Source organism: Macaca fascicularis, chromosome 5 (genome assembly GCF_037993035.2).
Source record: "Macaca fascicularis isolate 582-1 chromosome 5, T2T-MFA8v1.1".
NCBI classification, from domain to species: domain Eukaryota; kingdom Metazoa; phylum Chordata; class Mammalia; order Primates; family Cercopithecidae; genus Macaca; species Macaca fascicularis.
The window spans coordinates 93,202,164-93,227,209 of NC_088379.1; the positions used below are offsets into that span (position 1 = coordinate 93,202,164).

At 37.6% G+C, this 25,046-nt stretch overlaps 1 protein-coding gene across 1 annotated transcript; it reads left to right on the forward strand.

Moving 5' to 3' along the window:
- Positions 1 to 10,801: 10,801 nt before the first annotated feature.
- Positions 10,802 to 24,722, forward strand: DMP1 (dentin matrix acidic phosphoprotein 1). The gene is made up of 5 exons (XM_065545236.1): positions 10,802 to 10,906; positions 17,160 to 17,238; positions 17,724 to 17,767; positions 19,914 to 19,946; positions 22,366 to 24,722. The coding sequence occupies exons 2-5, from the start codon at positions 17,181 to 17,183 to the stop codon at positions 23,701 to 23,703; spliced, it is 1,473 nt and encodes a 490-aa protein (XP_065401308.1). The 5' UTR covers positions 10,802 to 10,906; positions 17,160 to 17,180; the 3' UTR covers positions 23,704 to 24,722.
- The last annotated feature ends 324 nt before the right edge of the window (positions 24,723 to 25,046 follow it).

The following is a 25,046-nucleotide window of genomic DNA, read 5'->3' on the forward strand; positions in this document are numbered from 1 at the left end:
AGATAGAGACATTAAAAAAAACCCTTCAAAAAATCAGTGAACCCAGAAGCTGTTTTTTTGAAAAGATTAACAAACTAGATAGACTGCTAGCCAGATTAATTAAAAAAAAAAAAGAGAGAAGAGTCAAATAGACACAATAAAAAATGATAAAGGGGATATCACCACTGATCCCACAGAAATACAAACTATCATCAGAGAATACTATAAACACTTCTATGAAAATAAACTAGAAGATCTAGACGAAATGGACAAATTCCTGGAAACATACACCCTCCCAAGACTAAACCAGGAAGAAGTCAAATCCCTGCATAGACCAATAACAAGTTCTGAAATTGAGGCAGTAATTAATAGCCTACCAATCAAAAATCCCCAGGACCAGATGGATTCACAACTGAATTCTACCAGAGATACAAAGAGGAGCTGGTACCATTCCTTCTGAAACTATTTCAAATAACAGAGAAAGAGGGACTCCTCCCTAATTTTGTGACCAGCATCATCCTGATTCCAAAACCTGGCGGGGACACAATAAAAAAAGAAAATTTCAGGCTAATGTGCCTGATGAACATCAATGTGAAATTCCTCAATAAAATAGTGGCAAACTGAATCCGGCAGCACATCAAAAAGCTTATCCACCTTGATCAAGTCAGCTTCATCCCTGGGATGCAAGGCTGGTTCAACATACAGAAATCAGTAAACGTAATCTATCACATAAACCAATCCAATTACAAAGAACACATGATTATATCACTAGATGCAGAAAAGGCCTTGACAAAATTCAATACCCCTTCATGCTAAAAACACTCAATAAACTAGGTATTGATGGAACATATCTCAAACTAATAAGAGCTACTTATGACAAACCCGTAGCCAATATCATGCTAAATGGGCAAAAGATGGAAGCATTCCCTTTGAAAACTGGCACAAGACAAGTATGATCTCTCTCACCACTCCTATTCAACATAGTATTGGAAATTCTGGCCAGGGCAATCAGGCAAGAGAAAGAATTAAAGGGCATTCAAATAGGAATACAGGAAGTGAATTTGTCTTATATTTAGAAAAACCCATTGTCTAGCCTCAAAACCCCCGAAGCTGATAAGCAACTTCAGTGAAGTCTCAGGATACAAAATCAATGTGCAAAAATCACATGCATTCCTATACACCAATAATAGACAGAGAGTCAAATCATAAGTGAATTCCCATTCACAATGGCTATAAAGAGAATGAAATACCTAGGAATACAACTTACAAGGGATGTGAAGGACCTCTTTAAGGAGAACTACAAACCACTGCTCAAGGAAATAAGAGAGGGCACTAACAAATGGAAAACATTCCATGCTTATGGATAGGAAGAATCAATATCATGAAAATGGCCATACTGTCCAAAGTAATTTATAGATTCATTGCTATTGCCATCAAGCTACTATTGACTTTCTTCACAGAATTAGAAAAAAGCTACTTTAAATTTCATATGGAACCCCAAAAGAGCATATGTAGCCAAGACAATCCTAGGCAAACAGAACAAAGCTGAGGCGTCACACTACCTGACTTCAAACTATACTACAAGGCTACAGTAACCAAAACATATATATAGACCAATGGAATAGAACAGAGGCCTCAGAAATAACACCACACATCTGCAACCATCTGCTCTTTGACAAAGCTGACAAAAACAAGCAATGGGGAAAGGATTCACTATTAAATAAATGGTGTTGGGAAAACTGGCTAGCCAGTTTTATACAGAAAACAGAAACTGGACCCCTTCCTTACACCTTATACAAAAATTAACTCAAGATGAATTAAAGACTTAAATGTAAGACCTAAAACCATAAAAACCCTAGAAGAAAACCTAGGTAATACCATTCAGGACATAGGCATGGGTAAAGACTTCGTGACTAAAACACCAAAAGCAATGGCAACAAAAGCCACAATTGACTAATGGGATCTAATTAAACTAAAGCACTTTTGAACAGCAAAAGAAACTATCATCAGAGTGAACATGCAACTTACAGAAAGGGAGAAAATTTTTGCAATCTGTCTGTCTGACAAAAGGCTAATATCCAGAATCTACAAGGAACTTAAACAAATTTACATGAAAAAAAAAAAACATCAAAAGTAGGCAAAGGATATGAACAGACACTTCTCAAAAGAAGACATTTATGTGGCCAGTAAACATATGAAATAAAGCTCCTCATCACTGGTCATTAGAGAAATGCAACACAAAACCAAAATGAGATACCATCTCATGCCAGTTAGAATGGCAATCATTAAAAAGTCAGAAAACAACAGATGCTGGAGAGGATGTGGAGAAATAGGAATGCTTTTCCACTGTTAGCGGGAGTGTAAATTAGTTCAAGCATTGTGGAATACAGTGTGGCGATTCCTCGAGGATCTAGAACCAGAAATACCATTTGATCCAGCAATCCCATTACTGGGTATATACCCAAAGGAGTATAAACCAATCTACTATAAAGACACATGCATGCGTATGTTTATTGTAGCACTATTTACAATAGTAAAGACTTGGAACCAACCCAAATGCTCATCAATGATAGACTGGATAAACAAAATGTGGCACATATACATCATGGAATACTATCCAGCCATAAAAAAGAATGAGTTCATGTCCTTTGCAGGGACATGGATGAAGCTGGAAACCATTATTCTCAGCAAAGTAACACAGGAAGAGAAAACCAAACACCGCATGTTCTCAGCCATAAGTGGGAGTTGAACACATGGACACAGGGAGGGGAACATCACACACTGGGGCCTGTTGGGGGGTAGGGGCCAAGGGGAGGGAGAGCATTAGGACAAATACCTAATACATGTCCGTCTTAAAATACAGATGACGGGTTGATGGGTGCAGCAAACCACCATGGCACATGTATACCTATGTAACAAACCTGCACGTTCTGCACATGTATCCCAGAACTTAAACTATAATAATAAAAAAGAAAAAATAGAAAAACTAACTATTGGGAACTATGGTCAGTACCCGGGTGACAGAATCATTTGTCCCCGAAACCTCAGCATTATGCAATGTGCCCATGTAACAAACTTGCATATATATCCCTGAATTGAAAATAAAAGTAGGAAAAAAAAGCTAAGTAATCTTTAATAAATGTAACAATACCGTTATCATGCTAAAAACAAAAAGAATTCTCTAAAATCTTCAGATTTCAAGTCAGGGTTTACATTTCCAATGGTTTTGTAACTGTCATCTCTTTCAGCTTTTTTTTGGAATTAGAACACAAATAAAATACACATATTATAAGTGATTGCTTTGTCTCTCAGTTCTATTTTAATCTGTAGGTTCTACTTTCTTTCTTGCTCTCTTACTTGCGACTTATTTGTTGAAGAAACAAAGTTGTTTATCCTATAGATTTTCTCAGTCTGGATTTTACTGAGTTTGCAGTTCGGTTTGGGTTTGCAAAATAATGATATTCTAATTTTATCGTTCCTTCTTCATTTATGTCTGTAAAGAAAAACTTCTCATTTGTTACCCAGTGGTATAGTTTATAAAGGAAAGAGAGGATAAATGCTTGATTATTTTTATTTAGGTAAAGTTCAAAAATAATGAATTGGTTCTTTAATATTCTCATTGTTGGGAAATTTGTGTGTGTGTGTGTGTGTGTGTGTGTGTGTGTGTGTGTGCGCGCGCGCGCATGCGCATTGTTTTGTTTTTGGTATCATTAAGAATGAAAAAACTGGCCAGGTGTGGAGGTTCACACTTTTAATCTCAACACTTCAGGAGGCTGAGGAAGGAGGACCACTTGAGCCCAGGAGTTCAAGACCAACCCCCATCTCTACAAAAAATAAAAAAATTAGCCGGGTGTGGTGGAGCACACCTGTAGCCCCAGGTACTGAGGAAGCTGAGGTGGGAGAATCACCTGAGCCCAGGAGGTCGAGGCTGCAGTGAGCTGCGATTGTACCACTGCACTCCAGCCTAGGCAACAGAGTGAGATCCTGCCTCTAAAAAAGGCACACACACATTGATTTAAATATATTTTAAAATTTTTATTGTAAAATAACTTCAGTTACAGAAAGTTCCACAAGATGAATCTGTAGCTCAGTGAGTTATTATATGAAAGATATGCTTGAAATCACCACCCAGGTTGAGAGATAGAGGTCGAGAACTCATGCTAGAGTTCCTCTCTTGCTCTATCGCAATGAAATACCTTCTAAGAAGTAACAACCATCCTGAATTTTATAGAAATCATTTCCTGGACTTTGTTTTTTTTACAGTGTTATTACCCAAGTGTGTGATCTTGACACTATAATTTAGTCTTGCCCATTGAAAAAAGACTGCTGCGTATTTTAAGTCTCAAAATCTTTTAAACTGTACTTCAATTTTTTATTTTTTTTTTCGTAATAATTTATCTGTTGAAGAACCTGGAGTATTTGAATTGTAGAGTTTCCCACAGTCTAAATGTTACTGATTACATATGTAATGCAACTCAAAATAGTCCTGCTATTTGTATTTCCTGAAACTTGATGACTGGATCCAGAAGTTTGATCACAACGAATTTGATCCCTGTAACAGACTGTAAGTGATATTGTGTTCTTTCACCAGGAACCACATAGTCTGGTTGTCTTTCTTTTCATGAGTGAAGTAGACATTGATTTGCAATGCCTGGATAAATTCATTGCGAGTTGTAAAATGGTGACTTATTTCATTTTCTATTTATTTATTTATTGAGATGGAGTCTCGCACTGTCACCGGGTGTGTTCTCAGCTCACTGCAACCTCCGTCTCCCAGGATCAAGTGATTCTCTTTCCTCAGCATCCCGAGTAGCTGGGATTACAGGTGCCTGCTGCCACACCTGGCCACTTATTTGAATTTTCAGTAGAGATGGGGTTTCACTATATTGGCCAGGCTGATCTCAAACTCCTGACATCGTGACATCGTGATCTACCCGCCTTGGCCTCCTAAAGTGTTGGGATTATAGGCGTGAGCCATTGTGCCTGGCTCTTTTAATTCATTAATTGGAATATGTATTAGGATTCTCCAGAGAGACATATACAGAGATATATATCAGGAGCCAGCTCCAATAGGGCTCTACTGGCCAAAGATGGAGCTATGTAATCTTTAAGATAGATAGTAATTGCAACAGACTGAGACCTATCAAATAATTTTAAATCTGTGAGTTCATAATAATATTACATAACGAACACCGAAACATATTCTAGTAAGATAGACATATACAGATATACCCCTGTATATGTCTCTCTGGAGAACCCCGACTCCATATATATATCTGTATCTATATAGGATATGTATACACAGCTATATATATAGAGTTGGAGTTCTCCAGAGAGACATATACATAGGATATATATACACACACATAGGATATGTATACACATATACATATATATATCTGTATATATCCATGTATATCCCATATATATATTATAGGATATCTGTATACACACACAGATATATCCTATATATAGCATATATTTATATATATACATATATACAGATATCCTATTTATATGTATTTATATATCCTATCATATGTATATTTATAGGTTCTATTTATATAGGATATATGTGCATGTATATACATCTGTGTATATATCCTATATGAATAGGATATATAAATATATATAATAGGATATGTACGTATATGTGTATAAATAGGATATATATATATCATATTAATTGATAAGGGACTTATTAGAGAAATTGGCTCATGTGATTATGGAGGTTGAGAAGTCCCACAACATGCAGCCTGCAAGCTGGAGACCCTGTGGTGAGGATAGTGTGGCTCAGTCCAAGTTTGAAAGCCTCAGAACATGGGAAGCTGATGGTGTAACTCTCAGTCTGAGGCCCAAGGTGTGAGAACCTGGGTGTCGGGAGGGGTAGGCTGGTATAAATCCTGGAGCCTAAAGGCCACAGAAGCTGGAGCTGTCATGTCCAGGGGCAGGAGAAGAAGAGTGTCTCAGCTCCAGGAGAGACAGAGGAAATCATTTTCCGTTTCCTTTTTTGTTCTATCTGGGTCTCCAGCAGACTGGATATTGCCTGTCCATACTGGGGGCAGATCCTTCTCACCAAGTCCACAGACTCACATGCCAAGCTCCTCTAGAAACACCCTCACAGACAGGCCCAGAAACAATGCTTTACTAGTTCTCTAGGTATTCTTTAATCCAGTCAAGTTGACACCTAAAATTAATCATCACACAATTCTTTTACAAAGATAAGCTTCCCCTCACGTCTAATTTGGTTTAATTCATAAAGGTCTACACAAATGCCTCATTCTTTCCACTTACTTACAAGTTTTCAAGGTCATGAAGTGGCTTCCTGTTATCATCCCAAGGTGATCAATTAGTATTCTATTTCATTTTTGTAACATCATTATGAACTCAGAGATCTAAAATTATCTATTTTAAAGTCTACATTGCTCTATCTTTGGCCAGTAGAGGCCTATTCGAGTTGGCTCCTGAGTCCTTTGACAGAATATTGGTAATCTTTGATAGCTGTCCTGGAATCTGGGATGACAAGATGTTCCAAACTCATCTTGCATATTTTGGGTCATAGACCTGGGATCAACCAATTTCCCAACGGGCCCCAGATGCTAGATCACACTCCGGGTTCTAGGGGTCCTAGCTACGACTGTGTTTTTAGTCTCTATGGCGACAGAGCTAAGATACACATGTGGGATGTGTGTTTGTGTGCATGTGTCTTTATAATAATTCCTAAGTAAATTCTAATCTTTTCCATTTAAATTCAGGATTACTGGATTAAGGACATTACTCTTTTTTTTTAATTTTTATTTTTTATTTTTTATTTTATGAGACAGGGTTTCACTCTGTCACCCAGGCTGGAGTGCAGTGGCATGATCATGGCTCACTGCAGCCTCGACTTCCTGGGCTCAAGCGATCCTCCTGTCTCAGCCTCCTGAGTAGCTGGGACTACAGGTGAGAGCCACCACGCCCTGCTAATTTTTTGTACTATTTGTAGAGACGAGGTTTCACCATGTTGCCCAAGCTGGTCTGGAACTCCTGGCTCAAGGTATCTGCTGGCCTCGGCCTCCCAAAGGGCACTTACACTTCTGTATCAAATTTGTATCTCCTTTCTTTCACACTGAGAATCCTGATTCTCATGGATGCATTGATTAAAGAAAGAGAATAATTCAAAATTGCTAATATGCTTTATTCCACATTACACATACAACATTCTCAGAATAACAATAATACTGCCATCACTAGTATAATTATTGAGAGCAGTTGAAATTATTTTTGCATATATGCTCTCCATTCGCCCCACCTTTGTAAAAGCTGCACTATATCAATGCTAAGTATTTAATCATTATATACTGTGCTGTCTCCCATTTAGCCTCACTTAATTACATTTCTGCAAGTAACTATATGTTTTATGCTTATCACCTGTTCTTGTGACAATGCCTCTCTAGTTATTTTGGCTGTCTGAAGCTCTTTATCTAGTAGATTCCCCAGCAATGGTTTGAGGAAATAATATTCCTTGAATTCTTGCCTGTTGATAACAGTTTGCTTTAGTCTTTCATACCTAAAAGTCAGTTTTGCTGACTTACAAAATCCTTGCTTCACATTTTCTTATTTTGAATGCCTTAAATATATTACCTTATTTTTCCTGGCATGAAGCATTACTGTCAAAGTCTTAATGATAATCTAATATTCCTTCCCTTACGAATCACTTGTTGCTTTTGCCTAGAAGCCCAAAGGACTTTTTCTTTATCTTCAAAGTTCAGTAATTTTATTAGAATGCGTTTTGATGTTGGTCATTTTGGGCCCATATTCTCAGGTACCTGATATGCTCTTGAAATAAGAGTTTTTAATCTTCTTTTTTTAAATTCAGGGAAACTTCCTTGGATGATGTGTTTGTTATTCATTTGTTTTTTAGTACTTCTGCTGTTCTCTTATTTTTGTTATCTTCTTTAGGACTCCTATAATCTGTAATTTGGATGTTCTTTGCCAGTCTTTAATATATGTGACTTTCTCCCAAATACTTTTTCTTTATTTTCTTAAATTTAAAATACTTTCCTCTTTTTTGCCTTCTAATTCCATTGAATAATTACCTATTATATTTATTCTCTTTTGTGGTCCTTCTAGACTAGTCTTCATTTCTAAAATAATTTTTTTCTTTTATTCCAACATTTTCCTGAGTCCTGATATTTATTTTCTGAGTTATTATAGTTTCCATGTTTTTTTTTTTCACCTATTGTATCATTTTCTTGATACTTCTTTGCTATTTTAAAAATAGAAACTTATGGTTTTAGTTTATTATTTAATTATGTCTTCTAAGCAAACTTTCATTGTCTAGCAGGTTGTTATTCTGCTCCTATGGGATTTAACCTTCATAGATTTTTTGCTGTTTGTTTTATAATGAAATTGGGTTTCCTGTACTTTTAGAAAGTTCAGGGTAACTTTCAAACTTCACACGGCTCCCTCTTCTGTTGCTTTCATGTTATGTTAAAAAAAATAGCAGTTTTCTAAGATTTCTTGCATTCCCCTCTCCCATACTTATCTATGTTTTCTCTGTTGTCTATATCCTGTGCAATTTTTATTCCACTCCCAGAAGTTTCTCCTCTATGTGAGTCTGTCTTAGAAAGCAGCTGTAGTGGCTCAGAATCCTTAGGGGCTAGACTGCTGTAGATCCTTCAGCTGTGTTATGAACCATTGGCACCCATCAGCAATAATTCTTGATGGCTTTGGGTTCTGCTGTTCTTATGTTCATCAGATTTCCTGTTGCTTCCCTCTGCTCACTCCTGCATAGACTCTCTAGGTCTTGTGGCACTTGGTCGTTTGTCCTTAGTCACCTTGGAGATAGTGGATATAACTTGTCACACAGGGTGTTAACTAATCAAAAATGGCCTCAACATTTCCTCTGCTCCCTATACATACGCATCCTGATCTGACACCAAAAGGTACAGAGTATTTCTTCTTATGAATCTGAGATCTTCATGTGACTGACTGACCAACAGAATATGGAAAATTGATATTCTAGGAACTCTTGGCCCCCAGCCTTCAGGTTGTGAGAAGGCCAAGCCAAGGAGAGGCCATGTGAAGAACTGAAGTGCTCAGAATTACAGCTCCAACTGAGCTCTCAGGCAACAACTATGAAAGTGGCATCTGAAATGTTCTGCCCCAACTGAGTCTTCAGATGACTACAGCGCTAGCTGTGAGAGATAACAAAATGGTAGTTGTTTTAAAATGCAAAATATTGAAGTGGTTTTTAATATAGCAATAGATAACGAAAATGCCTGGTTTTATTGTAAATGTTATCCACAGTTTTTAATGTTGTTATTTAATTGCTCCTCTGTTTTTATGCAGGGATTTGAAGAGAGTCTAAAATAATGTCTTGTAATGCGATCTGCCCAAATCTGCCCAGAATCCAATTCTGTCATAAGATTATAAGGTTCTTCTAGCATAGATCTCAGTCAAGACCCATGAAACCATCAGAGAGTATAATTCAGAACCAGAGCAAAACACAGGGAATTTATAGCTTCCCCATATGGACTTTGGCTTTCTAATCAACCCTAAATGAAAATAGACATCTCTTTCCTCGTTGTGCACACCACCCCCTCACCATGTTATAGTTCATACTAAATACGTTGACAATCCATATATCTGACATTAGTTGCCTGAATAAATTGGGCACTCTAATTTTCTAGATCCATGTTAGGAGCATCAGCTAAACTTTTTTTTTTTTTTTTAACAATTAAAGCATTTTTTAAAAAGTCACAGTGAGTTATGCAGATACTGTAATCAAGTTAATAGTTTGGCTAATTTTCCAGCCAATCCATTCAGTCATTCAAAGAGTACTGAGTGCTTAAGAACTGTTCTAGGTATCCAGGCACTGATGTGATTATAGACCAGTAAACAAGTAAACATCCCTACTCTTGGGGAAATTAAGGTCTAGCAGCTCATATTCTCTAAATACCTGTTCAGTGGTCATCCTACTGTCACTTAAACACACGCCTTGGAAATTGCCAAACCCATTTCCAGCTCCCTACAACTTTTAGTACACTTCCTCGAAAATGTTTTGGTAAATATCATTTTATCCATTTCATTACATTTTCAGTGGTGGCATAGAATTCCTTCAAGATTAGTTTCCTTGGATGCTACCCAACTACAATTCCTCTTAATCCAATTCTGATTTCAAAGAGTCATTAAAATGTGGCAAACAGGGGAAATGATTAAGTGTTAGATTTAAATTTTTTAAATAACACTATAGTTACTAAGGGGGGTACTTTAGTGGATGCTTTATTAGATGAGTAGGAGTTTGGGATCTTTGTGTGTATATGGGAGTGGGGAGACGGGAGGAAAAGGAGGTGAGTAGTAGAGGTTGTTAAAAGAGGAAAAAGGAAGAAATAAAAGCCCATATTCTCAAAACCAACAATTTAAGAAACTAGTATTTTAGTAGCTTTCTCCATGTACAACCTGGAAATGTACATTAACAGGAAACTTTCTACCCACCCCTGCCTCCGCCTTTCCCATCCTTGGGTCTGCTGGGATCTGTCGGTGGGTAGAAGACATTGTCATTGTTTATAATGTTCATAAGCCTGCCTGAATGTGAATGACATATATTTAGAAATCAAAATAAAGCTTTGGGAAGATCTTCAATTTAATGGAAACTAGTCTAGTCATTTGGGAACCACAAGAGCTTTTTAGGGAAAATCTGCCTCTGCCAGCTGGAGGAAGTGTGGGTGTACCGGGGTCCCGGTGATACCTTGTGATGTCAGTCACCCCCAGGCTGAGGTTGATTGGCTATGAAGAGCTGCAGCAGAGTTTAAATTCCTGCACCATCAGAGAAGTGTCCAGAATATCAACACAAGAGTGGCTTCATTGGGCATAGATTTCCTCCGTGAGAACGTCAACCTGATTTCTGAGACTTTTTGAAAAAAGTCTTTGTGAACTAAGGAGGGTAAGCCATTTATATCATTTAATTTTTTAAAATGACTTTTGCTGATTGTTTGGAAAATATTAAATATGTATACATGTTTGAGGCATTATATCATGTAGAGAGAGATGGGAGAGCTGCGCTTTGGGTAAAAACAGTTCATATTTTTGTGCCTGTTGTTTATGCCACAGTAAATAATGATATTAAAATGACATGTTAGGTCAACAGAGCCAGGTGTTTTTCTTGGTAATGCTTTAATTAGATCTCCGCATGATGCTTCTAAAAGGGAAAGTTTATAGAACAGGAGGCAGATGGAAAGTCATTTTGAAATTTAGTTTTAATTAGCAAAACATACAAAACTTTTACATTTAGGTTTCATGAATATGGGAATGTTTATGGCCTACAAGATTGTGAAGAAAAATCTAAACTGGATGGAAGGACTTTCAAAATAATTTTTTTAAATTAAAAAATGTAATGTTATTCATCTAGAGAGCATCTAGTAATATTTTTTATGAACTGCATAAGTAACTAAAAGATGATTAAACTACTGAAATAACTGAGGGTGTGATCATTACATTTTTTGTATTGTTTAACTGGGTATTCACGTTAGCATGATGCCTTGGATACAGTCAGAATTCAATAAATGTTAGTTATAATTGCATTTAAAAATATTTTTTAGTGTAGAGAACTTGTGTATATGTTCCTGTCCATATGTGTTTTTATGTACTGTATTTACTGTACTTCATCTGTATGACATTTAGAAGAGTCCATGTGTTTCAGCAACTTATCTTCCTTAAGAGCAGTAACTTGTGCTTAACCATACTTTCCGTTTAACTGAGGCTTGACTAACCTATTTTAACCTTGTTTAAAAATGTGAACAAACTTTTTTCTAAAGGGTATTAGTCCACTTATCTACCTGAAAATGGTGATGTAAAACAACGTGCCTCAGATGCTTAGAGGCCTTCCAAATCTATATTTAATTTTGGGGGCACCTCAAAGTTATTTTCCAAATGTGGTTAAAAGCATATAATATTGGATTCATTGTAATTGACCTTAAGACACTTACAATAGGAAGAATTGGAAATTTTTTTTGGTTTGTTTGTTTCTCTGGATTCCTGGTAGAGTTCATATCCTGGCCAAGTTTGACTCTATTTTCAAAGAGTAATAAGAAAACAAATTCTAGCAGGTTCTAGTTAGTTGGATTCAGGGTAATTTTACTTTTGTAAAACCAGCTTATTTTATTATTGTTACAAATTGCTGTATACTCAGCACCTAGAAAAGTGTCTAGCACATTGGATGTTCATAAATATTTATTGACTGCTAATGAATGAATGTATCATTCAGTTGTGTTCTTGAAGATAACAAACAAAGCAAATTAATATGATGAATTGTTTTCCAAAAGAAAAAAGAGCCTATGACTTTTCAAACCTTTATTTTCTTCCTTTGGCTTATTTCCTTCATTTTGGTTTACATAAAAGAAGACATATATTTTACAAATGTATCTTAACCTTGAGAAAATTCTAGAACAAATTTCCTTACTTAAGAGCCCAAAGAAGTTTTGGCTACATCTGAAGTCTTGACTTTAGTTTCCCTCTCCACATTCTAAACATTTGGCTCTTTTCAACTCTATGAAAACAATTCAAAAAGTCAGAAATTCTCTAATACACTGCCTTCCAAAGGGATGGAACTCAGGTTGTTGATTTCCTTTTGTTACGTCATCTCACTGTAGAATGACAGCCGGTGGGACGTAGAAATAACATTAGCCAATCCTTGAAGAAGAACTCAAAGTTCTGGACTTTTAATTGCAGACTTGTAGTTGTGGTTCACAATTACTGTTCAGAATAGGGCTACTGCCTATCTGCTTCTACTCTTTTTTGAATAGTAGCCAAAATGTTTATAAAAAGTTTGGAGCTCTTGTTTGGAAAGCACTTCACAAAATTACAATTATTTTTATCAAAAATACCAAATGCAAACCTAATATGGGGTTTAAGATCTGACTTTCTTTAATGCTTAAGGTTGGACTATATTCTTTGGGTGGCAACATCAGCTCTTTCAGAACTCTAGGGTGTCTTTTATTTTAGTTTACTAGACTTGCATCTGGGAAATTACTGCTTTAGGTCAGGGTGCTAAGTAGTATTTCTGGAATCCTGAGCAAGTTAGGGCATCTTTCTTATGCTTTAGAATCTTCCATCCCTAAGAAACTTGAGCACTAGGGGCATGCACTTCTTTGGGAAAAAACACAACATTCATTGGTTTAGAATAAATGCACAATGGCATCCCCAATTTTCTAATTATTTAGATGAGAGAAACTAAAGAAAATACAAGAGAATTCAATAGTCATTGACCTTCTGTCAAGGCTCTAACATTTGCTAGTTTTCAGAGAATCATGAAATTATAACCCTATTCAAATTTCACTTTGAAAATTAAAATGGTGAGCTATCTAATTTTCATTTGATCTGTGAAGCTAAAACCATTGACAGGATTATTTTGAGAATATCATATTTGAGAAAATTTTGCTTTCCTGAAGAAATAAACCTAACAAATTTAAAAAACAGTTTTGATTGTGGGATCTAAAGAGAAGTAACATCTATTAAATTAAGCTTGATTTTGGTATAGTTAAGTATTTTCATATGTTTTTCTTTGTTGATACTAATTGAAGGATTTTTAAAAGAAATTAAGATAGTATCAAACATAAGGACAGATATACACTATGCTGAATTAGAATAAAGAAAGTAGCACAAATTAAGAATAACTATGCTGAGGAGAGAAAATGCCTATAATATACATGAGAGGTTGTTTGAGTTGTGTGAAGGTAGAAATGAGAAGCCTGTTCAGGCTCCTTATCTTAGGATTTCTATTATTTTCTTGAATACATTAAAAATAAGATTAAATGACTTCTTGAACCCAATGTTTCAGATAATATTCAGCATATTCAGGCATTATTGAGTGCTATACATATATACACACATATATACACATATATATGTATTGCATATATATACCTGTATATGTATATGTGTATATATACATATGTATATATACATATGTATATATGTGTATGTGTATACATACATATATGTGTATACACACATATATACATATACAGGTATACATACATATATGTATATGTGTGTATATACAGAGGTACATATGTATATGCACATCTATACATATATACATATACATACATATATGTGTATACACATATACATACACACATGTATATATATGCAATACATATATATGTGTGTGTATATGTGTATATATACACATACATATAATTTTTTTTTGAGACAGGGTCTTCCTCTGTCACCCAAACTGGAGTGGAGTGGCAGGATCATGGCTCAGTGCAGCTTCAACCTCCCTGGCTGAAAGAATTCTCCCCACTCAGCCTCCTGAGTAGCTGGAACTACAGGCACGTGCCACCATGCCTGGCTAATTTTTATTTCTTAGATCAAGTGTTAAAATCTCTTGTGGAACTTTAAAAACAAACCTATTCCTGTGCCCACCCAAGTGAATGGATATATTGCCCTGGGATGGGATTTGTGCATTGGCATTTTAAAAACCCTTCCCAGGTGAGAGTAATATACATTTAGGGTTGAGAATCTTTGGCTTTTAACTCCTATCATTAGTTTAGGGGCCAAGGGAAAACTTACCCCTCACCCTCTGAATGTTCGCTGAAAATCAACTGACAAAAGATAGATTAATAGGAGAAAAGGAACACAAATTTATTTTTATGTGACACAGGAGCCTTCAGAACGAAGACCTGAAGATACAGGAGAAACTGTCCATCTTTATGCTTATGTCCAACAAAACGTGGGCAGCCATGTAGAAATATGATTGGACAAAAAGGTTTTAACCTTATACTAGTAGACCAAGTCGGGTGGCCCAGCCAGGCCTGTCCAGATTCTTCTTGGCGTCTCTGTGCAGTATTTCTTCCTTCTTGATATGGGACAGTACCTTCTCTGGAATGGGGGTCTTATGACCTACAATTAAACTAGGTGGGTCAGAGAATTTCTTTATGGCCAGTTGTTACACAGAAAGACAGGGGGACTTAGGGGAATATTTTTAGGTTTTATTGCTGGCTTTGGGGAAAAGAGGTTCTGGTTTCTATAACCTGCCTTTGGGAAGAGGGATTCTAGTTTCTATGGTTAGTCTGAGGGGAGAATGAGGGACCAGAGATAGGAGGGCAGGGGAAGGTCAGAGAGAAGTTTTTGCTTCTGAGGCCTTCATTGTGGAGTATTGTTTTCTGAGTTGCTACACTAGTAAACTATTGCAAATCAAAGAAAATGACTGAGTTGAGTCTCAATTATTTTTTGGAGACTTATCTTGTCAAAATTGAGGATACATTTGGGAAAAAGGAACACAAAACCACCAGAAACATCTATGGTCAATGTTTCTTTACAAAGAGAGTCTGAGGACTTCAGTATTTAAAGGGGAAAGAGCAGACAATAGGAGAAAGAGGAAGGGGATAAAAAGAATGGGTAGATAAAAGAGGCAAGTGGTTGCATTCCTTTGGGTCTTTGTTTAGTGTTCACTGAACCTAGATTTTATATGTGAAAGGGTAGAGGAATAGTTAATTATGCATTTGTCTCATGCTCAGTGAATCTGCATTTTTACATAAGATAAAGTAAACATAGACTAGAGGAAGCTGTCAGACATGCATCTGTCTCAGGTAAGAAGAGGAATGACTTTTAGTTCTGTCCTTTGTCCTGAACTTGTGAAGGTAAGCTGTTAATTTACATGGTGACGGTGAAATTCAGCCAGACTGTTTTAGGGTAGAGATCTCAGGGCCCACAGGAATTTCCCTGTGAGAAAACTGTGAGGGAGGTATGTAGCTTTTTATCCCTGTAGCTATCTTTTTAAGAACAAAATGGGAAGCAGATCTGAGTGACCCAGTTCCTAGGTTGACTTTTCCCTTTGGCTTAGTGAGTTTGGGGTCCCAAGATTTTATTTTCCTTTCATGGTATACATTTAACATTTAAAGAAATGAAACAAATCAACAAAAGTGAAATAAACTTGCAGGATTATTTGTGGAATATATGGAAGTTCATCGGACAAGTATGCTAAGGCAGCTACCAGGGCTTACTAGTGCAGGGTAAATTGCGTTCCTTAAACCATTTCAATAAATTTTTACTTTAGCATCTAGTACATCTATTTTTAAATACAGAACAAAGTGTTTTCCAAAACAACAGTTCTTGAAGTGTGAAATGAAGTTACCCTTCAGAAAAGCAGTTTGATTTGGCATGTTTCTTTCTGCATGATTTACAAGTGTATCCCAAACCTCTAATCTTCCCCGAATCCTTCAGTACTGTGAACGCCAGCAAAAATAATTTAGCATAATCATGTATAATGTATGATTAAATGTGTCACAGTAGATATTAAGAACTTTCTGAAGTTGTAATATGCAGCCTACTCTAGCACATCTCTTGTAGATTAAAAAAAAAGCGAAAACAATCTATGTTGTATAGACATTGTTATGCAGTCATAAACGTGACTTAGAAGCCATTGTGTGTGTGTGAAAACAAATGCCCACCACCTGTCACTGGTGTCAATAAGTGTAGTTTTTAGGGAGAATACATTTGCTAGGGTGCTCTGCCATACCAAGCTGCGTAATTATTGTAAAAGTGAATGGATAGAAATTTCTGTATTCCTCTTTCTTTACTTTTTCGTCAATTTATCATACTTTATGTGTTAGTGTTTGTAGATCTCCTCATTGGAACATTTTCAATTTATTTCTTAGGAGTGAGGTTTTTAAAAACCAGTTTGTTGAGTTATAATCTATACACCACATACTTCACTAATTTGAAGTGTATAGCTCAGTGGTTTTCCGTATATTCACAGAGTTGTGCAACCTTCACTATGATACATGGAACAGTTTCATCACCTCCAAAAGAAATCCTGTACCCATTAGCTGTCACCCCTCAACCTCCCATCTGCACAAGCTCTGGGCAACCACTAATCTGCTTTTTGTCTCTGTAGCTTTGCCTGTTCTGGACATTTCATGTAAATAGAGGCATTCCAATGCGGCCTTTTTATCTGGCTTCTTTCACTTAGCATAGTGTTCTCAAGGTTCCCCTATTCTGTAGCACGTGTCAGTACTTCATTCCTCTTTATGGTTGAATAATATTCTGTTTTATAGATATAGTAAATTTTATTTATCCATTCATCAGTTCACGGACATTTGGATGAATTGTTAATAAGAAGAAACTGTTAAAAAGTTGAAGCTACTTTATTTCTTTAACATGGAGAGAAACATCTATGTCCTTCGTTCCAGGTAGACGTATCACACCCAACTATGAAGATCAGCATCCTGCTCACGTTCCTTTGGGGATTATCCTGCGCTCTCCCAGTAAGTATTAGGGTAGGGATATGTGAAAAAACCCTTTCATACTTAAAACTCCGTGATTTTCATTGGCTATGAACCAAGATGGCTGTATATGTTCCAGTCCAGTAAAAATAGTAGTTTCTTAGAATGCTGTTTTCTTAAGAAATTTCATTTAAGTTGTTTTTTATTCTGTTCAGTTGCCATTCATATAGATATCATTCACATTTTTCTTCCCTATAAGCAGTGGTTCTTAAAGTGTCATCCCGGAACCAGCAGCATCAGCACCAACTAGGACCTTGTTAGAAATCCAAGTTCATGGACCCTACCTCAGAGCTGCTAAACCAGACTCTTTAGGGATAGGAAACAGAAATCAGTGTTTTAACAAGGCCTCCAGGTGATTCTGATGCAGCCTAAAATTTGACTATCCCTACTCCTATGTATGAAAAGTGTTAATAACTGTTGCTTCAGAAATTTCTCTTTGGATTTACCATGTGTACTAAATTTTCTAGGTAGCCAGGTATCAAAATAATGAATCTGAGAGTTCTGAAGAATGGAAGGTGAGTAGAAATATGACTTTTTGAAATATTTTAATTTTAATTTATTATGAGTATAACCAAATTGACTTATTGCAAATGTTGAAACTGCTAATAACTTCATGAGCATATTAATAAGCTAAACTATAGAGTTCATAGATGAAAATAATGCTGCGATTCCAAGTTAGTAGTATATACTCTGGCAAGGAAGCATATTTTCTGTTAGCTTTCTTCTTGTAATGGATGTGCATAATAGTACCAGGGGATGCATGACAATGAACCAAGAGTTTTCAGGAGATATTATGACTTGAAATCTGTTTTAACAAGAGTTATCTGGTGGGCAAGAGGTCAAGTCCTGGGAGGTGAGAAAAGCAAGAAGCATGAGAGGACACTACGGTCTCTGGCATGAGAGCTAATGTTGCTGGCATGTTATTGTATTGAGAATTATTAACTCTCAATAACTCAAGAATCATTGCCAGGCACAGTTCTGAGTGTTTTACGTATATTAACTTTCTTAATTTTCACACCTCTGTGAATTAGGCATTATGTTTTATTCTCACTTTACAGATGAGAAAACTGACCACAGAGAGTAACTCAATCTGTCTAGGTTACGTGGTTAATTAGTGTTAGAGCCAGACTTTGAGATTATGTCACTCACTCTAGCTCCAGAATCCACATTCTTAACCAGTGTGTTACTCCCTCTCAGGAGGGAGCCTGATCTAAGAGGTCAGAAAATTCTCAAGATTGGCACTAACGGTTAAAATCTTATGTGAAATCAGAGCATTTTGTTCACTACCTTGTTTCCTACTGGCTTTTACATATGATAAAGCTTGGGCCCAGTGCTTTTGGTGGTGGCCAGATAATGTCAGTGACCTGAGGTGGGGTCTTATCCATGCCTGAGTCTGGAATAGAATTCACAGTATTTGTTACGACCTTTCTTCAGAGATATCCATAGGCTGGTTAATTTAAAAGCAGACACTGTAGATCCTCTCTCTCATTTAACCAGAGACACACAAACATGCCCTGTTCTCAAGTCTAGCCTTGGCATGAGAAAAATAACAATGTCTTGCTCCCTTCCACCCATTAATTCCAAATGATAATTGACTGGAGCACAGCCTGCCATGGTGCCTGCCTGCAGTGTCGCAGGCCAAAGACAGAGTGATTATAGCTCCTTTCTCTAAGGAGATATCCCCAGTCCAGCACCGCTGAGACGCACGTTGAAGACATATCAATAGCAGCTCCTCCCTGCTCTACTTCGCGCCTTGGGTGTTCCACACAGGACTTTGCCCTCCTCAAAGGGCAGGGGGGAGAAGTGGTGGGGAGGGGTACCAGAAGTTGCTAAGGCATTCTTATAGTGCTTATGAGACTAAAGATAGTGAAATAAATCAGAAGTATGACTAGTTAAATTTCTGACTTAGCATTTGTTTTTAAAACCAGGGCTGTTACATGACTTGAGAAAGGTTTAATGGCTTTCTCAATTCAGTTTTTTTTACTATTAAATTTTATATGATGGATGTTCTCAAATGGATTTTTTCTTTAGTTTATATCATGTTGAATAAATAGTTTTCGAGATAATTCCATAGGCATTAGCTGGTTTCGCCCTCATAACTACCTTGTGGGGTAAGCACAGTGGGTGTTAATTTCCTTAATTTATGAACAAGAAACTGGGGGTCAGACACATGAAGTGAATTGCCTACCTTCACCTAGAGTAACCAACCATCTCGGTTTACCTGGAACTTAGGGGTTTCCTGCAACACATGACTTTCCGTGCTAACACCAAGATGATTGGTTCTCAGGGCTAAAACCAAGACCAGTGAGTTAATTGAGACTTAAATCTGGATTCTGAGTTTCAATGCTGCTTTTCATGTGTTACATTTCCTCTAGGTTGTATGAACGGCCAGGTTCAAAGACAGCATATTTATTTGTGTAAATGAAATATCAGAAATAGAAACATCGTCTAGGTCTCCTATATCCCAAGATCTTTTCAAGCCATTAGTCATTTTACCTTCCTTTTTGAACTATTTCATCATAAAATTTCACTAATTACTCATGTAAATGTAAGATCTCTACCAAGAAACTAAAAATAATCCTAAAATTATTGTAAATAATTACAATAATGAAATCCATCTGTGAGGGGGTAATCTGTTTTCCTTCCTTTCCTTTTTTGCAGGGTCATTTGACTCAGGCACCAACACCTCCCTTGGTAACTATCTCATTTACTTTTGTCATAAACATCTCATGAAGCAACTTTAACACTCTTTCCATTGCCTTTTACAATTTTGAAAGTAGGAAATCCAGACTGGAAGCAATTGATGTGTATCATGTTTTTTTATTTCCTAAGGAATTACTAAAAAGAAAAATAAACATTTTTCCCCTTTCAGGAGAGTAGTGAGTCATCGAAAGGAAGTAAAGTTAACCCAGAGGAACACGTAATTAAACAGACCTTTCTTAACTTTTCAGGCTACTTAGGAATGGAAGGAAATGATGTTAGATTAAATTACCTGGCAACAGTTCTAAATATAATATTTTCTAACTCTGAGTTATGCTGGCTAAAGAGTCCCATAAAATAAGAAGAGAAAAATGAGTAAGGAGAATTCACATGCAGACATGCTATTCATCTTATTTTCATCACTGAGGCTAGATTGCTGGCATTGTAGCCCCAAATGTCTCTCCTAGTTAAAAAATACACACGCACAGACACACACGCACTCACAAATGGTCATTGACCATTTCAAACTTACTCATCAACTTAAACTGTTGCTTTTACAACTGGAGCAGTTCAGATCAGGTGAAGAAGTGCCTGGGAACTTCTCTGTGTCAAGGGTCCTGCTTGAAGACAGAACAGAAGAGCCCTGAGGAAACTTTAAGTAAAACAATTACTTCATTAATGACTTTCTCTTTAAAAATAGTCCCATCTGTGGGACCGGGCTCTGGGAGTGAGAAAGGCAGACTCAGTTTATATCCCTTAAAGCTGGCATTCTTTTTCATTTTTCTAAGACTAAGTGTTGTTACTTTCTTAGCTATGCTATTGTTTTAACCAAATTCAATCCTGTGGGACTCCAGAGAGTCCAGGAGCCAGGTTTCTCCCCAAAACTTTGTTCCATGTTGCATTCTACACTTAGCCAGAGTTGGAAGATGAATTATTAGCCTGTTTATCCCTATTTACTTGAGGTTATCAAAGGAACATTCTAGAAATTTAAAAGCATAGAACTGGGGAAATGCTGTTTGCTGGGGACTTTGTGATTTGTTGCCTCAAGGGTCTCTAAGCTCTCAAGTTACGGTAGCAATCCCTGCTTGAGAAAGAGTTAATGAAGTATGGTGATTCCTGCAATTCCTTCTTGTGAGTTGGGTTAACGAGGTATAGCAGGTTAAACCCATGCTCAGTTCCACCATACCAGCATCAAACTCCAGTGCTAGGAATAGAAGTCAACAGCATATACACAACTACTCCCAATTACAGACTCAGACATTGATCAGTCGGGACGTGTTAAACAAACAAACAAACAAACAAAAAACTAGCAGGTATGCTCTGTTGTAGGGTATGGTAAAGAGAGCAGATATTTTGGGAGCATAATGTGTGAAGACTCACTGTCCTTCCTTACTGGTACAGTGCATCCAATTGTTTTGCTTACAGGGCTCACCTCTCTGACTTCCCACTCAGCACTAAGCTGCCTTGGTGGTCATACTAGTTGGTGTCTTCTAGCTGAATCATCTATAGGCAACTTTCTGGTTGTACCAATGAGGTAGAAACATGGTTTGGGTGAGGTATATACCTTACTATAATATTTTATTTTCATTTTAGCTAAATATTTTATCCTCCTGTCCTAGTACATTTTTCCCTCCAGATGAAAAAAAATTGGGGTCATTTTAAGATCACTCACTATTTTTGAAAACTCTGTTTTACACCAAACACTTTCATGCATGAGCATTATAAACCAACTCTTTAATTCACAAACAATTACCTAAGAGGTTTTGTTGTTGTTCTTGTGTTTGTTTGTTTGTTTGAGACAGAGTCTAGCTCTGCCACCAGGCTGGAGTGCAGTGGTTCGATCTCAGCTCACTGTAACCTCTGCCTCCCGGGTTCAGGTGATTCTCCTGCCTCAGCCTCCTGAGTAGCTGGGACTACAGGTACGTGGCACCATGGCCAGCTAATTTTTGTATTTTTCATAGAGATGGGGTTTCACCATGTTGGCCAGGATGGTCTTGACCTCTTGACCTCGTGATCCACCCACCTCGGCCTCCTATTGCTGGGATTACGGGTGTGAGCCACAGTGCCCGGTCCAAGAGTTTTTGTTTTTGTTTTTTAAAGGAATTATATATACAGTATGATTTGAATTTCATAAATGTGATTTCCAGAAAGCTTTTTGAGAAAATGTTGGCAGCATTGAGTGAAGTGTGCCTATATAAAATGGAACCACTTGAGTTTCAACTTCTCTTCCTTCCTGTTTAAGCTCTGGTGGAGACGTTATTGAGTAGTAAAACTGACCATAGAGGTCAGTAAAACTGACCATTAGAGGAGGGGACGTAGGACGAAGGAAGCAGAAAGACTAGACAGGCTCTAGATAACTCCTTCTCTATCAGTTCCTGGAATAATTACCATATCTGTTAACCCCAAATTCTAGGCAAATGAAGACCCCAGTGACAGCACTGAGTCAGAGGAGGGCCTGGGATCTGATGATGATCAATACATTTATAGGCCAGCTGGTGGCTTCTCCAGGAGCACAGGAAAAGAAGGAGATGATAAAGATGACGATGAAGATGACAGTGGAGATGATACCTTTGGCGATGATGACAGTGGTCCAGGGCCCAAAGACAGACAAGAAGGAGGAAACTCCAGACTGGGAAGTGATGAGGACTCTGATGACACCATACAATCCAGTGAAGAGGGTGCCCCACAAGGGCAAGACAGTGCCCAGGATATCACCAGTGAGAGCAGGGAACTTGACAATGAGGACCAGGTGGACAGCAGGCCTGAGAGTGACAGTGAAGAGCACTGGGTGGGAGGTGTCAGCGATGGGGAGAGCAGCCATGGAGACGGCTCTGAGTTTGACGATGAGGGAATGCAGAGTGATGACCCAGACAGCATCAGAAGTGAAAGGGGAAACTCCAGGATGAACAGTGCAGGCATGAAATCAAAAGAATCTGGAGAAAACAGTGAGCAAGCAAACACTCAAGATTCAGGTGACAGCCAATTGCTGGAGCATCCCAGTAGGAAAATTTTTAGGAAGTCTCGCATCTCAGAGGAAGATGATAGAGGTGAATTTGATGACAACAACACAATGGAAGAAGTCAAGAGTGACTCTACAGAAAACAGTAACTCCAGAGATGCTGGCCTCGGCCAACCCAGGAGAGACAGCAAGGGTGACTCTCAAGAAGACAGCAAGGAGAATATGTCCCAGGAAGACAGCCAAAAGGTAGATAGCCCCAGCAGTGAGTCCAGCCAAGAAGGCAACCTGCCATCTCAAGAGAACAGCAGTGAGTCTCAGGAAGAGGTGGTGAGTGAGTCCAGAGGAGACAACCCGGACCCCACAACTAGTCATGTAGAAGACCAGGAAGACAGTGACTCCAGCGAGGAGGACAGCTCGCACACACTCTCCCACTCAAAAAGTGAATCCAGAGAGGAGCAAGCAGACAGCGAATCCAGTGAGAGCCTCAGCTTCTCAGAGGAAAGCCCGGAGTCCCCCGAGGATGAGAACAGCTCCAGCCAAGAAGGCCTGCAGTCTCATAGCACCTCAACAGAGAGTCAGAGTGAGGAAAGCCAGTCTGAGGAAGACGACAGTGACTCTCAAGACAGCAGCAGATCCAAAGAAGATAGCAACTCCACGGAGAGCGAATCAAGCAGTGAGGAAGATGGCCAGTTGAAAAACATTGAGATAGAGAGCCGGAAATTAACAGTTGATGCCTATCACAACAAACCCATTGGGGAGCAAGATGATAATGACTGCCAAGATGGCTATTAGCATCAGCTGTCCTAAGAAGCAGTTGTCATATAAAGGAGTCTTAGGGACTTGAAGGTGTATCATGATAACTATAATTTATTGATGTGTTGATCAAAAGAATAACCAGATGCCATTTTTTTCCTGAAAGGAATTGCTGGACATTACACTTGTTTCTAGGGTGTCATCATTTCATAGAGGTTTAAATACTGTGGAGTAACACCAGAACACATCCAAAGAGGCTAGAAGCAAGAAAGGATCTGCATGATAACTTTGCAGCTGAGATAGTTCCTAACTCATCAACCTAACAAATAAAGCAACTGGGGGTCCATGATGTACCAGGCACTGTGCTAGGTGTTGAAAATGTAAAGCAGGTTAAGACTTGCTTCTTGCTCCTGGGAACTTATAGAAGGATCCACAAAGCTACAGAGTTAAAGAGGGATATGTATAAGAGAAACAAGAATTGTTACAACCCAGTATGGTGAGTGCCAAAACAGAGTTATGAACACGATATCTATCTGGAAGCACTGAGAAGGGTGACCAATGTGTTGGAGAACGAGGGAGGGCTTCACAGCAGAAGACATTGGAGTTGGAAGGTTGCACAGGGTTTCCTCGTTGGAGACTGGGGAATTCTATTCTTGGGATAAATAATAGTAAATTCTATAGGATTAAATACTTAGTTTGCAAAAGCACTTTGAAATTATGGCACAGTGAGTTGTTTTGGATAAGAAAGTATTTTTCTCCCAATTAATTTACCAATTCATCATTTTTTTTTTTTTGTAGAACTCCCATAAACATCACCTTACTGATCACTGGTGATGATAAGAAGGATTGGGTCGGGAAGAGTGGGAGAAAGAAATTCCTCTTTACATAGATACTTTTTAGCTTTATTTTTCTAAAATCAGTTTGTGTGCAATGCTAGAAAAAAACTGTTCTCTGAGTCCTTTACAGAGAAAAATTCTGTATATAAGATTCTATTGATTTTTTGCTAAATACCATTTGAAATATTACCTCAACATAAAATACTTGTTTTGTAATAAAGATTACAATACCCCAAAAAATGTGCTTATTTGTAATCGTGGTGTTGATTATTAGGATTTATTTATGTTAAGCAACTCTTTCTTTAAAGCATTCCCAAATTGTTCATTACCTTCCTCCTATTAAAATGCAAGATTTTCTTAAATTATTTGCTGAAAAAATTTTATTTGTAAGTCAGGTAGCATTTGATAAAAGTACTATGTGTTGCTTATGATATTTCACTAATTATACCTGTTACAGAACAGGGAGAAAAATGAAGCAAACTCTCAATTTTTGTTTGAGGCCACACTAAAAGTTTATGATGTTCAGGCTTAACATTAGTTCCTGCT

What these genes read in the sequence shown, in the direction of transcription:
- DMP1 (XM_065545236.1), top strand. Translation starts at nt 17,181, where the DNA reads ATGAAGATCAGCATCCTGCTCACGTTCCTTTGGGGATTATCCTGCGCT. An exon ending in AGAGTTCTGAAGAATGGAAG is followed by an intron (nt 17,768 to 19,913) that starts GTGAGTAGAAAT and finishes CCTTTTTTGCAG; the next exon opens with GGTCATTTGACTCAGGCACC. An exon ending in AGGCACCAACACCTCCCTTG is followed by an intron (nt 19,947 to 22,365) that starts GTAACTATCTCA and finishes CCCAAATTCTAG; the next exon opens with GCAAATGAAGACCCCAGTGA.